At 44.0% G+C, this 14,987-nt stretch overlaps 2 protein-coding genes across 3 annotated transcripts in view; both read left to right on the plus strand.

The window, feature by feature from the left end:
- The window catches only part of AMOTL1 (angiomotin like 1), a 150,938-nt gene that overhangs the window by 34,932 nt on the left and 101,019 nt on the right, over positions 1-14,987 (plus strand). The window lies entirely within an intron of this gene.
- On the plus strand, positions 13,545-13,832 carry LOC117030378 (small nuclear ribonucleoprotein E-like). The gene has a single exon (XM_033120414.1). It carries the CDS (start codon positions 13,545-13,547, stop codon positions 13,830-13,832), a length of 288 nt encoding a protein of 95 aa, XP_032976305.1.

Here is a 14,987-nt window from a genome sequence, read left to right on the forward strand (position 1 = left end):
GACATCGTATAGGTAGTCTTAACCTCAATTTAATAAAGTCAAGGACCAAAAAAACGGCGTCCCAGTAATTAAACTCCAGGACCTGGAAGCTGTATCCCTTCCTGGTTTCTATTCCTTGTTTATCCTGGGAAGAGGGGATTTCATCCTCCCATGCTTGTTCTTCTAAGTGGAGATTTGTGGTCGGTGAACCACTGACACTTGTCAAAGACAGACTTCCTGATGTGAAGAGAAGGAAATTTGCATTGTCAGGATCCCTCTAAGTATTTCTCACTTAGTGGCTTTAGTGGTTGGGTTATTTTCTTCTTCCTCTTTTTTCCTCCTTTTTTCTCACTCTCTGTTTTAGTTTAGCTGCTAACAACCTGGGCTATCCAGTCTGCCCTTGCTGTTCTCTTATCATCAGCTTAAAAATCTTACCTTCCTACCACGAATGACAGCTGTTTAAAAATGTTTATTTAAAAATGTTTATCCTTCTCAGCCTTGGGTGCTTTGTTTCTGGTCATACATCTCGTCCTGGGATGTATGTCTTCATCAAGTCCCATACCACCTGAAGTAAAATTCCACCTCAGCAACAACTTTCATTCATTTCTAGAGCACCCCAAATAGGTCCGGGTTAAGGGTGGCATTCTGAAGTGGGGAAGAGTACCTTGTTTATTCAGAAGATGTGTTTCTGGCAAGTTGTGAGGCTTTCCCATCTCTGTAAATGGAATCACAAACGCATGAGCAAAACTAGCCTTTAAAGGCATACTATGGTGAATCCTTTTCGGAAATGAAAGTGACATCTAAACCATAGTTTTGCATGAAGTGATTTGTTAAGAGGGCAAATTCTTGGTGATCTGCTCCATGTGTGTATAATTGTGTACTCACGACACCAGCATTGGCACTCCGCAGTGTGACAGAAGCTGTTTGGTCCTCGTAAATTACAGATAAGCGTAAGCAGTGGCAGGATGAGCATTCCTTGCTCTGAGAAACCGTCTGTCTAACTACTAAAACATTTGCATTCACAGAATGATTTATGCACCAGAAGGGCCCAGGTGTTTGACCCTCCTCCATTCCCATCTCTCTCTGGGGCTAACAGAGAGGACTGCCCAGCTGAGGCACTGATAAATAGGGGGACCCTTGTTCTCTTCAGCTCCTCTGGGTGAAAAGCCCAGTTTCGCATGAGGAGATGAAAATGTTATAGGAACCGTGGGTCCCTAGGCTTCCAAGGTGATAGGGAATATAAAACACAAGTCTGAGAGTCTGAGACCAGGGGTCCAGCCCTCACTTCCTTAGTAGATGTTAACTAGTCGGTCTTCTCATCTTCAAGAAGCTGGATTGTGCCAGGTGACCTCGAAGGTGTTGTCCAGTTCTTGCCTCCTAGAACTGAGATGCTGTGAGGGGCCCGAAGCCAAAGGAGATCCATAGCTATTGGGTATTTATTACTTATATTCAAGTGCCATGCTGTTTGGTTACACGATGTCTCCAAAGGGTTGTTCTCTCTCAGACAGAGCAGCTCACTGGATGATACTGCGTTGTTTCCATGCTATTCAGGTCAAAGAGGGAACTGGCATTTCTCCCTTGGAAAGAATCATGATAGTTTTTGGTGCTTTTCTTAGACACAGCAGGAAAAATGCCTCTTATAGAGCAGTGGATGAGCTTGTTAAGCAGACATCCTGTCCGGAGCACAGAGGAGCACAGATTCACTCCTCTAGCTAGAATATAAGGAAAGAGGTAAGTCATAAAAACTTAGTTTGAATTCTATTACTGCACTTACTTGTGACCTTGGGCAGGTGACTAAAGTGCTCGGAGCCTCGGTTACCTCATCAACCCATTTGGAGACCTCGCATAGATGTTGCAACGTACAGTCTTAGCATCATGTGTTGTATGTGCAAGTATTCAGGAAGTGCTTGTTGTTGTTATTGTATTATTATTATTTATTTAAAAGACATTTATTTCCTATGCATGAAGGATGAAATAGCTCTTATCAATTGTCCTACCTAGTAACCAAAGCCATCTTTATTTCTACAAATTTCTTTGCAATATATCTAGTCTCCAGAAACAGATGCTCGGGCATGATTATCCAGTCAATTGAATTATTTAGTGATTTATCCCTGGAGCAGCATATGGAATGGTTTTTTCATCTGAGGTCTTTGGTGACAATCCCATTGCTTTCTTGTGGTATGATCGGTCGTTTGTTTCACCTCCAGATTTTCATATCGGTCTCCAGATGAACAATAACTGGCTCCTTAGGGAATTTATTCTCAGTGTTGCAGCAAGATCGTGTAATGAAATTATGTTGCAAAAAAAGGGGGGGGGGTTTGAAAAAGTAATAGAAAAGGGAGTGTGCCTTTGGATGAAGGCTGCCCATGATGGAGAGTTCAGAAAGGTACTGTCTCTTCTGTAGTAGTACCATTTTCTGAGGAGGCAAAGCCCACACCTCTCCATAGCCTTTCTGTAGTCCCATCCACAGTTAGACGTGAGGGCCGTCTGAGGAGGTAAGAGAGAATGCATGCAGAGTTGGGATGAACCCAGATATGACCATGTCTGCCCCGTCTAATAGCCCTTAACAACTCCCTGCTACCTAGAGGATAGATATTTGGTTTGGCATAGGAGGACCTCCATGATATATGTCTTCCCATCCACTATAACCTCCTACATATGTTGAACTATGGAGCAATCCTCTAAATTCAGCTCTGTTCCCTTTGTCTGCATGCCCTTCCTCCCTTTTCTCCCTCCCTCCTGTGCCTAATTCGTACCCCTCCTTCAGTGCTAAGCCCATGGGTCATGTCCTGCTAATGGTTCTTAACTCTGCACACTAAAATCAGAGGAACTGTGAAAAGTCCTGGTACCAGGTCCTAATCCTGACCAACTACATCAGAATCCTTGGAGTGTGGTCCTAAGCATCAATGTTTTGTTGTTGGTGGTGGTTGAGTGTGTGTGTGTGTGTGTGTGTGTGTGTGTGTTTTAACTCACATTTCACGTGATTCCAATGTGTAGCCAGTGTTGTGAGCCACTGCCTTAGGTTTGGCCCTCTCATTCTTCTTGGTCAATCCAACAGCCAGCACAGTGCCCTGTGCACGTAAATCTTCCATAAATGCTTGTTGTAGAAGTGAGTGAGGGAGTCACCCCAGGATGCTGTCTTGTCATAGTTATATATCTCTAAGATTGGCCTCTCTGCTTGTCGTGACAATGCCTCGGGGACTGAATCCTTTGACCTGTGCGCGATATTTGTCTTCTTTGTTCATTCTTTGGGCTTACCCAGTGTATTTTTTAATCTTCCTTAAAAATTGAAGTTTTGAAACCCTTTTTTAGGATAAAACACATACATGCTTATTTTAGAAAATGTGGATATTAGAAAGAATGGGGGAAATGTCCACTCTCCCCATCCAAAAGCAGGCAGGTCCCTTGTTTCCTTCAGTTTTCCTAGTTTGTTGCCCTTTGGGGGTTGCTTGACCGCTGGCATGCCTCAGTGCTTTTAGTTGCTACTCTCTGTGCTCAGACCCTGTGACGTTTCCCCCGAGGGCTGGAAAGGAGCGCTCGTGAGCATAGGATTCTTGGGATTAACTCTTGCGGGCCAGTATACCACGAGAAAGGGTTTTCTTGTGCTTTTCTTGCCTTCCTCATTCAAACAGGACATATTGGTTTTATTTAAATAAATGATCACATTGGTGTAACATCTTTAAAATAATAACTTAAGTGTTTGCCAGCTCATCCGCTTGCCCTCCTGAAATATGAGATGAGACATCATGCTGGATAATAGTATTTGTGTCTGTCAGAGTGCATCTGCTTGTAAATATAAAATCCGTCAGGAGAGGCTAACTGCTATAACAAACAAATGCAAATGTCCGTGACCTAACAAGATAAAGGCAGCATGGCTTGCTTGTGTTATAGCTTAGTACTGGGTTGTCAGAGGGCTCTGCTCCATGTGGTTACTGAGAGAACCAGGCTTCTTCTATCCTCTAGCTCCTCTGTCTTCTAGAGCATCAGGATCTAGAATCTTCCTTCACTGGATGCTTTGCATCTATTTGGCAGAAAGGTGAATAAAGTGAGCCAGGAAAAGGTATGCTCACTCTTGGTTGTCTCAGCCTGAAGGTAACATACTCACTTATCCTCATATTCCAAAGGTGAGAACTAGTCACATAGCCTCAGCCAGAGGGAAGGAGGCTGGGAAATATAGTCTAGCCCTGTGCCAGGAAGAAGAGGAGAACACAGACATTGGTGAGGACTGCAATCTTACCAGTCGTATTTCTTTTATTGCTCAAACCACAATGACTGAACCTCATTCTGGCCATGTAGGAGATTGGTCTTTGTAATAATACCAGTTTGGCTGCTATAACAGAGGTCAAAATGACAGTGACTTATAAAAGATGTAAGTTAATTTCTCTCTGACTTAGATCATAAGCATGTCCAGTGCTGATTATTGGGGGCTTTGTGATGCTCTGATTCCCTCAAATATGGCTTCCACACAGTGGTCTACTGTAACTGCTTCAGATCCCAATGTCACAGCCATATGCTAGTCCATAGGAAAGAGAGAAGAAAAGTAGAGAGCACAACCTGAAAACTGTGCACATAATTTCATGTATATTCCTTTGGCCTGAACTTAAGTCAGTCAGACGGCCATACCTAGCTTTAAGAAGGCTGGAGAATTCGGGTGGGGTTAAGTGGAGTCTATTACCAGAAGAATGATTGGGTCGGGTGCTGGGAGAAAGAGGTGCTTGATAACTAGTAATCTTCTTAACAAGTTATAAGAAGCATATCTTAGTGGTTAAGAGCGTGGACTCAGAGTCATACTATGTGTGTTTGAATTTTGATCCACCTCTTCCTTGCTTTCTGACCTTGGGCAAGTCACTTGAACCGTATCTCTGTTTACTAATCTGTAAAATCATGTGCCAACTATTTTCTGATACTCTTCCAGAACCACTCACCACCCTTCACCTGTCTGCTTAGTGCCTTGGAAAACGTACTTTTTGGAATGTATCCTTTGGCTTCCAGTTGGATTTGGCCAGTAAGAGGCACTGGCAGGATATGGAAGAGTGGAAAGAGAGATGTCTCTGCGCTTATTCCCTTCCCTTCAGGCCGTGGGATAATATGGCTGTATTATCCGAGGCCACAGTTCCTCTAGAGTCGCCCTCTCTTATAACATCTCTTATAACATCAGATCTTGCTGGATTCTGGAACCTCCCTTCTGACTTAGGGGTGGTAGCGGCTCCTCACTGTGGCTAACCCCAGGTGCTTCTTCAGCTCTTGTTTTTTCTTTACCCCTGCCCTTCACACTCTTGTCAGCAGTCCCTTCACCAGGCTTTCTTTAGTCACTCCTTTCGAGCATGCCATCCATTTCCTGATAGAGCCGTGACTGATACGACCGGGATGGTAATAGGACCAGCTTCAGACCATGGGCAGGAGGAACAAATGCATTTTAGGAGGAGTGCGCAAATGAAATAGCCACGAAATGTTTACTGTGTTTTCATGTTGCTAGGCAAATGCTCTGATGCCTTCAAACATGGTCAAAACCTGAGAGATTTAGTTTTTGATATATAATAAGTTAAATAATATTGCTCTTCATTTCCTCTTCCTCACCCCGTGTTGGGAGGATGTGTCAGTGTCAAGATTCAAGAGTTATGAACAAATCTGTTTTAAGTAAAATGTATCCTGCATCCAAAGTCTCTTTTCTTCCATTACATAAGGATGAATACGGAGAAAGGTCCTAGACCTAAAATTCACCTACTTGGTGCTGGGCACTTGACGTGTATAAACAGCCCACCCAGCTTCCCAGCTTGGCGTTTAAATCATGTCACCCCAAATATATTGATTTCCGAGGATGTGCCTGCCCATATTATTAAGAAATCAAGTCTTTCTTCAAGGCTTCTCTGTAATTTTACATCCAAGAAATCTCGGGTGGCCGTTTGCCTCCACAGAGTCCGTTCTGGCTGCTCTAGCCTTTTGCCAGGAGAGCTGGAATTCAGAGACACCTGACTGAGGCCAGTGGACAACAGGATAACTACTCCAAGTCCTCTCCTCTCCAGAAACCGGTGACCACACGCTGCTGGCCCTCACTGCTGCTACCCTGCTCACACCAGAACCCGCAGGCTCAGCATTCGCTTGCTGGGGTCCTAACTGGTTTCCCAGTGTCCTGCCCTCTGCTGGCTGCAACGTCTGAGAACACTATTCTTTCAGGCTCAGCGTGGACCCAGATCCTCCTAATTACTACACAAGTCTAGTACCACGGAGGATCTGGGATCAGGTTGGCTACCTGCCGAGCTCGGAGCCAGTCTCCAAACAGCCAGGGCCATGCACCCCACCCCTAGGTCCACCCCAGATCTCTCCAACCTTCGAAGCCTAGCTTTCCTGCCTTCCTCCTCCCCCAGCCTCGAACAGAGCTTCCGAGAGGAAAGGAGTTTTCACCCCAGTTTAACTTTTTCTCACGATGGTTGACAGTGGAAAATTCAATTCCCTTCACAGGAAACCTCACCCTGCTGCAGGGGTGTGGTCTGGTGTCCTGGCTGTAACAACACAATCACAGAATAGTTCACTATTGTTATAATTCCCTAAATCGGGGCGACTCAGTCTCTTCTATTATTGATATACCATGATGGGTATATCAGCTCATTTCATCCTCAGAACAACTCAGTGAAGCAGAAGAAATTATTTTCACTTTATGAAGGACCAAATAGGCTCAGAGAGGTTAAATTATCTGTCCAGTGTCATACAGCTAGTTAGACGCAAAGCTTAGATTCAAAACATAATTTCTGATTCCAGAGCCAATCTCAGTTTCCTGGGGAGGAGATAAGTTGCCCTCCTCCCAGGGAGATTTGGTTGTGGATTGAATTAAATAACATGTGAAAGTAACTAACACAGAGCCCTGGCTGTTCAGTACATAGTTGTTGAATGAATGAATGAATGAATGAATGAGTGGTAGGTACTCAAAACCATATATATAAATATATACACATATACGTATATGTATGGTTTATTAAATTAGACCACCATGTAGTGATCAATATGCTCCAAAGGAATTTTCTGTAATGGTATCTGAAGCAACAACCAGAAAAAACTCCTCCTAGCTTCCTTTATTCACTTCCTGCTCTGTCTGCTCTGTGTTACACTGTGGAGTCCCTGGGGACAGTAAACCTCTTATGATTTCCTGATGGCGGCACAGACACTATTTCTAGAGGAAACTAAACATTTGCAGCAGCATAATTTGGGCCAGGCCAGTGGAAGCCTGGAGAGAAATATGAAAGCATAGCTAAGGGCAGGTGGACTCAGGCTCAGGTGTAAAATTTATCCCCTAATGTTTGTTTGCAAAGTGATACTACGAATTGCCCAGGAGGTAAAGTTTTATTTCGGGGAGAGAATGGAATTGGGAGAGAGAAGGGAGTAGGAAAGGGAAAATGACAATGAATTCTGGGGGATAAATGCTTATCTACTTCAGCTAAAACAAAGAATAAAGAAGAAGGAGGGAGATATGGAATTGTGGGATAAAATACACATGCGCACACATACACAGATATGCACACGAGAAAATAGAAAGGGCATTTTCCTTGCCAATGAGATGTTTTTACTAGAAATATGTATATAGGACTGTGTCCAGTTATTTCTGCATTAAACAGAAGCACAGCTGCCTAGAAATGATGATATTTCATCACTTGTTAAGGACTACTGGCGTCTAAAGAGTTGTTAAATAACCAGCTTGATCTGTTCAAAAGTACTATGATTATGGTTTCTGGGTCATGTTCTTCCTGGATGATCATTCTGGAATATGTTCTGTTTTTGTTTCTCTCAAATCAGTTTATCTCAGGGTGGGCACATTAAAATGATTTGATACCACTTGTTCTCTCTCTCTCTTTCTCTCTTTCTCTCTCTCTCTCTCTCTCTCTCTCTCTCTCTCTCTCTCTCTCTCGCTCTCTCTCTCTCTCTCTCTCTCTGGCTCTCTTCCTCTCTCTCTCTCTCTCTTTCTCCCATCCCTTTCCCCTTTTGTCTTTCCCCTCCTCTTTTCCCTCCCTCTGTCTCTCTCCCTGCCCTATTTCTGTTTCCCTATGTCAGTGTTCTCCCTCTTCCTCCCCTTGCTCCCTCCTCGCTTTTCCCATCTTAAGTTGGAATATGGACAGAAAAGGCAGTGCTTGCCTTCCTTTCTGGCAGGGCTCTCAGCCAGAAAACGGAACAGGTCAAATTATAAAAAAGGATACAAAAATAAGGCTCTTTGGCAAAATGAGGAAACAGATGTTCAGGGTGGTTGTGCTGTGTCTAGCTGTGTGCTATCTGCTGAAACACTCTCCTTACAAGATTGCTCGATATGGATGCTCCTCATCGTGGCACATATGTGTGGTTATTTTCATGTCAAACACGTGTATATATTTATCTCTGCTTATTTCTCCTCCCGCTGTGACCTTTGTACCCCCAAATCCAGAGTTGGCAAGATTACTGATCACCTGGTAGCAAGATTTATTTTCAACCTTTTCTCACAGGGATTTTTTTTTTAAGACTACTGGGAAGAGTGGACATTGTAGCTGCTTTTGGGTCACTGTTTAATAGTCAATATTTTCTGGAAACTTCAGGTTCTTAAGAAAATAGAGAAAGGACCTGTGTGTGCAGAACCTGGTCTGAAACGAACCCTATGGAAAGTTTGAGGTTGAAGGGTGGCGAATGAAGGTCTATTGCCGGAATTTCTAACTTGCCAGGGCCCCTTTCTTTCTGTTCCCCAAAGACTGTTGCCAGGGCCCCTTTCTTTCTGTTCCCCTATACCGACTGTTGACCAAAAAGAAAAGTCAATGATTGTGGCCCTTGGGTTGACCAGCCAGAGAATTTAGACTATCTCCTTTTTAAAAAAAAAACATATTTTTCTTTTGGCTCTAAAAGCCATTTTTCTCCCAAACTCAAAAGAGGGTTTCAAGATTCTGAACATTTGCTATGGACGAAGGGAATGTGGCAGGAGTTTTACATCCCTGTCAGTGTGGGTTAACCTCCTGTGACCACCTGCCCCTTCCACCTCCAGTGGTTCCCCTTGTTGTGTAGGAGTGTAACAGGGATAAATGAGTTAGCACATCTAAAGCACGTTGAACAGTGCCTGGCAAATGACCAGCATTTAATAAACGTCATCCATTCCTGCTTTCCTTTTTTCCTGCCTTCCCCCACTTCTTTGTCACTCTCAAGTATGTCTTCCTTTCTTCCCCGAACTCATGGTATTTCTCCTCCTCTATTCTGTTCATCTAGTGACACTGAAAGAAGCAAAAAGGGAAAAGAAAATCAACCCCCAAAATAGAAAGCTAGAGTCACCACAAGCCCAGCTTAGAAAAAAGCACCTCCTCCAAGTGGATGAAGAGCAGAGACAGTGTTCCCAATTTAGTGAATAGATGCAGGCTAGATTGCAATCCCCGTTTCCCCTGCCTCATTTACTCTCTCTGCCCAGCACTTTTGTGCAGGGAACAGCTTACACAACTGAGCATGCTAGTCCTGATTCTCCATTCCCAGGAATTCATTCTCATGAATATTGCTTCCTTTTTCTGGGAACTCTTTCAGTGTTGTGCGAATACTGAAAAGACTTAATTCTCCTATGACGAATTCTTTAAAAATAAATTTCCCCCCATTTTTTTTACATGATAAGGTTTATTCTCCCTAAGTTCTGATCTCCTGAATAAAAACTATATCTAAAAATGTGCAATACTTATGCCAATAGTTAAATCAAATTTACTTACTCTAGTTCAAAGGGCATTATTAATTGCATCATAATAAAAAGAGCTAATATTTGTTGAGTGCTGTTCACGTATTAGTTATCTTGATAAGAACTTTGTTAGTCATCTCGAAACAATCTTGTGAGGTGTAGATACTCTCATTTCCCTCACTTTACAGATGGGCAATTGAAGCTTAGACAAGTTAAATAACTTGCCAAGTCACACCTGGTTAGTGGTGGAGCCGGGGCTTCAATCCAGCTTCTTCTCTACTGCTAGGATTTTTAACCACGATCCTCAATTCCAGAGCGAGTTACCAGAACCCAACCTCCTGATTCTCAGTGGCAGATTCTTGGCAGAACCATAATTTACAAACAGGTCTATTTGACTATAAAACTATGGGCTGACCTGTTTACAATACTGCCTGCAATTTGCCACACATTGCAAGCTAGGCTTGGGGACATGAGGGTGAATGAAACACAGTCCTTCCTTCAAAGAATTGTTAACCTAACTGGGGGATAAAGACCAACTAACAGAAAAGTTTACAGTGTGGAGCTCTAGCACCTTCAGGCCAATGGGCACTTACTGACAGTGTGACCTTATGCAGGTTATCTAACCTCTCTGGGCTTCAGTTTCCGCATCTGTGATATGGGAATGTAAATACTTGATAGGGTTATTGGAAAGGATTGAATGAGATAATGGAAGTAAAGTGCTTCGCACATAGTTGGGACTCCATGAGTGGTTGCAATTATTATGGTGAGAGCTATAAGGGAAGTATGCGAGGAGGGCATAGGACACCAGAGAAGAGGAAACTGACTCTCAATCATGGAGGTCGAGGGGAGGTCAGGCAGGCTTCCTGAGGGAGCACCATCCTTCTCAGCCTGACCTGAAAGAGCAAAGGCACAGGGCATGAACAGCATCATGTCTGCCTTAGCTGCTGGCAGCTGCTGCAGTCAACTCCTTCTAGGGTCCGCCTAACTGAGGGCTGAATAATAGAGTGCATGACGCTGAATCTTCTCCCTCATACCAGTCCACGTTTAGCATGGATACTCTACAGAATGGGACTCTAACCTCATTATCTCCTTCCTCAAATGCTGCGCATGTCCTCATGGCTCAAGGAGTCTGTCCCACTCTTAAAAGGCCCTGACATTTGGCTCAGTGAGGTTCGATGGGACAAAGCTGTTATGCCATGCTCATTTGAATTTCACTCCTTTTTGTATTATTGTCATCAGCATGGTTTGTACTAGTACCAGCTCCTTGGAGCTGACATTCCACACTGTTTACCAAATGAGAGACTGAGGAATCCTCTAAAGCAGGTATAGGGACATAACCCAATGTAGGCAAGTATTGTCAGAATTAGCAAACAAAAATACAGCATACCCAGTTGTCACGCGGGGTGGCATGCGGGGTCTCTGGTCCCGCTCCCCACATAAGAACGTAGGATATGTTGAGGCCAAAAAGGAACACCCATGGAGCCATAGATAGGGGAGTCATACCACTATAGTCTCTCTGGTGGCTGGGTTGGAGACACAGGAAGTAGGAGCCACACTATCCACAGCCTGTCGTCCACTTCTCTCTGCCAACCAACCTCACTTGCTAGCTACAATCCACCTCTCTGCAATCCACAATCCACACTCCACTGCTTGCTAGCTCAGCCACCATCTTCTTGCTAGCCCCCATTTGCTGCTAGCGTAGCCACGGCAGTCACACCAGTGGCCAGTGGCTCACTGGTTACAACTGATGGCCAACTAGCCACAGCTGATGGCCATGCAATCACAGTCGATGGCCATTCACTACCTGAGCCAGCACCTTTCCACGTGAGGTCGAGAGCCTGGAAACTGCACTCCTGGCTCTGTCCCCACACCAGTTAAATTTGAATTTCAGGTTAAAAGCAAACGATTGTGTGTAGTATATGTATGTCCCCTGCAACATTTGGGACATACTATACTAAAAAATTTTGTTGCTTAGCTAATCCAAATCCAGCGAGGTGTTTTATCTGGCAGCCCTAGGTGTGGGAGCAGCATCTGGGCATGCTCTGCTCTTTGCTTTGGATGTCAGCTTGCTCTGTTAGGAGGTGTGGCAAAGCACAGATCCGTTCCTATCATCAGGTATTCATGCCCCTTCGGACTCCATTTAGGTGCTTACATCAGTGAAATTTGATTGCTGATGGGTGTGTTACTTTATCACCTCAGTTAGAAAATGGATGCTGGAAATTAACCCTTCCGACAGCAGAAATCCTAAACAACTTTGGGGATTTGATGTGTGCTTCCTTTTGTATAATACATAAACATGGAACAGTCCTTTCTCCTGGATTGGCTACCTGGCTTCTAGAGTTTGGATATCGAGCTTGTGATGATCTCCATTCTCTCCTACGAGTATAACAGAAGCTCGGGCTGATCGACTCTTTTAGAGAGTCAGAGCATCTTAGCGTTCTCATTGCAGTGAACAGCCAGTGCCTGCCGGCCTTAATGCATGTCACCAGAGATGGCGCCCTTTGTATGGGGGAGGGGGTCCTGCCTCCTGAGAAAACCTGTTAGTGTTAATGCAGTGATCAATATTATGACACTTTATAGGGAGCTGAAACCTGACTTCCTATTCTTGTACCCACTTCTCCAAGTTTTGCCTTCTAGAGCTTTCAAAAAAAATTTTTTAACTGTGACCCAACATAAGGATACATCTTACATTTAGACTCACACATATAGATTTTAATATAAATATAACTAAAACAGAAGTTTTGTGGAATAGTAATTACCCTCAGTAGCTAGGCTGCATCTGATATTTTTCTTTTTTTAAAGATTTTATTGGGGAAGGGGAACAGGACTTTATTGGGGAACAGTGTGTACTTCCAGGCCCTTTTTCCAAGTCAAGTTGTTGTCCTTTCAATCTTAGTTGTGGAGGGTGCCGGTCAGCTTCAAGTTGTTGTCCTTTCAGTCTCAGCTCAGCTCCAGGTCCAGTTGCCGTTTCTAGTTGCAGGGGGCACAGCCCACCATCCCTTGCGGGAGTTGAACCGGCAACCTTGTGGTTGAGAGGACACATTCCAACCAACTGAGCCATCCGGGAGGGAGCTCAGCAGCAGCTCAGCTCAAGGTGCCATGTTCAATCTTAGTTGCAGGGGGCGGAGCCCACCATCCCTTGCGGGACTCGAGGAATTGAACTGGCAACCTTGTGGTTGAGAGCCCACTGGCCCACGTGGGAATCGAACCGGCAGCCTTCGGAGTTAGGAGCATGGAGCTCTAACCGCCTGAGCCACTGGGCCGGCCCCTGATATTTTCTATTATGTTCTATTTTATTTATTTAAAATGCTGGTTAACCTGTTCAATTGATTTCCACTAATGGGTTGCCAACTACCATTTGAAAAACGATGCTCTAGAGTGTTATTTAACAAATATGGAATAAGTCTGTCTGTTCCTCCTTTCTTTCTGAAAGTTCCCGAAATATTTGAAGAAGGCTATCAAATTGTCTCAATCGTCTCTTCTCCATGCTAGGTATTTTTCTTAATATGCTCTGGTGCCTCCATCCATTCCCATCCTGCTCAATATCTGCTGAGTGCCTGACAGTTGAGGAAAGTTTCCCTTTAACCTGGCACTAACCACTGAGCACATGACCTCACAGATAGCTTGACCAGTACTTGGTGTAGTGGGGTCATCAGACCCTTTGATCTCAACCTCCCATCCAAGTGAATATCACTCCATGAATCAGTGCACATTGGGTGTGGTTATTTAATTGTTTTAAATTTGCCTAAAATATCTAATCTAGTCCATTCCCCCCCTGTTTTATCTATAAGAGTATCTGGAGATATTTTTCTTCGTTGGGGTGGAGGAACTCAAACCAAGATGCCCATCATTCAGGAAGTAGCTTTCCGAGGTAGTGTGTGGGTTAGTGTGGTCTTTGTGGGCTTCCACCATGGCGTCCCGTGGCCAGGGCCAAAACGTGCAGAAGGTGATGGCGCATTCCATCAACCTCATCTTCAGATACTTGCAAAATACAGCTCGGATTCAGGTGTGGTGTTATGAGCCAGTATATATGCAAATAGAGAGCTGTAGCATTGGTTTTGATGAGTATATGAACCTCGTATTAGGTGATGCAGGAGAGATTCATTCTAAAACAAAGTCAAGAAAACAGCTGGGTCAGATCATGCTAAAAGGACATAATATTACTCTGCTCCAAGTGTCTCCAACTAGAAATGACTAATGAAGTGAGAAATTGTTGAGAAGGCAATACAGTTTGTGTTTTTTACTTTTTCAAGGTGCCATGTTCAATCTAGTTCTTAAACATTGATTCATATTGCTTTGATTACCCTTATGTTATTACTAGATGATAATAAATGCTGTGGGATTGTTTTTATTAAAAATTAAAAAGATGGCCATCATTCACCTTTCCCGGACCAACTGAATATTCCAAACTCAAGACATGTAAACAAAAAGAAACTATGTGTCTAGCACAGCAATAATTAAAACTCCTCTAAAATGACTATATTTTGAAAGAAAATGGATAACAAGTGAGTGATCATAGCTAATAATTATGGAGTGTGTGCTGCACGCTAAGCCCTGTGCTGGGGGCTTTACATGCAATTTGACTCATGAATTTCTCACAACCCTTTGAGGTACATACTATTGTAACTACTACTTATTAAAGGAAAAGCTTTAGTACAGTCCAGTAATTTAGCCAATCATATAACTACTGAATGGCATAGGGGGAGTTGAACCCAGGTCCATCTGACTCCTTAGCCTGTGTTTTAAAAGACTTCATTGTGCCTCACGGATTGGAAACCACCTCTTGTGGTTGAGAAAGAGGCAATGCATGTAACGTGCCTAACACAGTGCGTTTGTGGGGGCTTAATAGATCTTACTCCCTCCCATAAGGGAAGGGAAGGACTTGGTAACAAGTTCAGGTTCCTAGCAGCCCCCAGGAGTCTGGAAACTGTCTCCATTCATCACTAACTGCACCAGGGTCAGGCCTGGGGAGGGCTTTGTAGCGGTGCTCTACAGTCTGGAGCCGGGGGAGCATCTCTCCTGTCCAGGCAAGCTGGGAGGAGGAACAGCTCCCTTGGGAGGCACGGTAATGCAGTGGTTCAAAGCAAGAGCTCTGCTCTGAAAACAGGCTTAAATCCTGGCTCTGTCACTCATGAACCACATGATCTCGGGAAATTCACATAACCTCGCCTAGACTCTTTCCCTCATGTGTGACACATGGATGATAACACCGACTTTGCAGGGTGATATGTACCGACGGAATGAGACAATGTATGAAATCAGCCGGCACAGAGCAGACACTATTCTGTACGTGCTAGTTCAGGACCGAAAACTGGATTTTGATCATTCCTCTGCAATATCTCTTGTGTATTCT

Source organism: Rhinolophus ferrumequinum, chromosome 11 (genome assembly GCF_004115265.2).
Source record: "Rhinolophus ferrumequinum isolate MPI-CBG mRhiFer1 chromosome 11, mRhiFer1_v1.p, whole genome shotgun sequence".
NCBI classification, from domain to species: Eukaryota; Metazoa; Chordata; class Mammalia; order Chiroptera; family Rhinolophidae; genus Rhinolophus; species Rhinolophus ferrumequinum.

Excerpts from the sequence above, each read along its gene's own strand:
- LOC117030378 (XM_033120414.1), top strand. The coding sequence starts at position 13,545 with ATGGCGTCCCGTGGCCAGGGCCAAAACGTGCAGAAGGTGATGGCGCAT.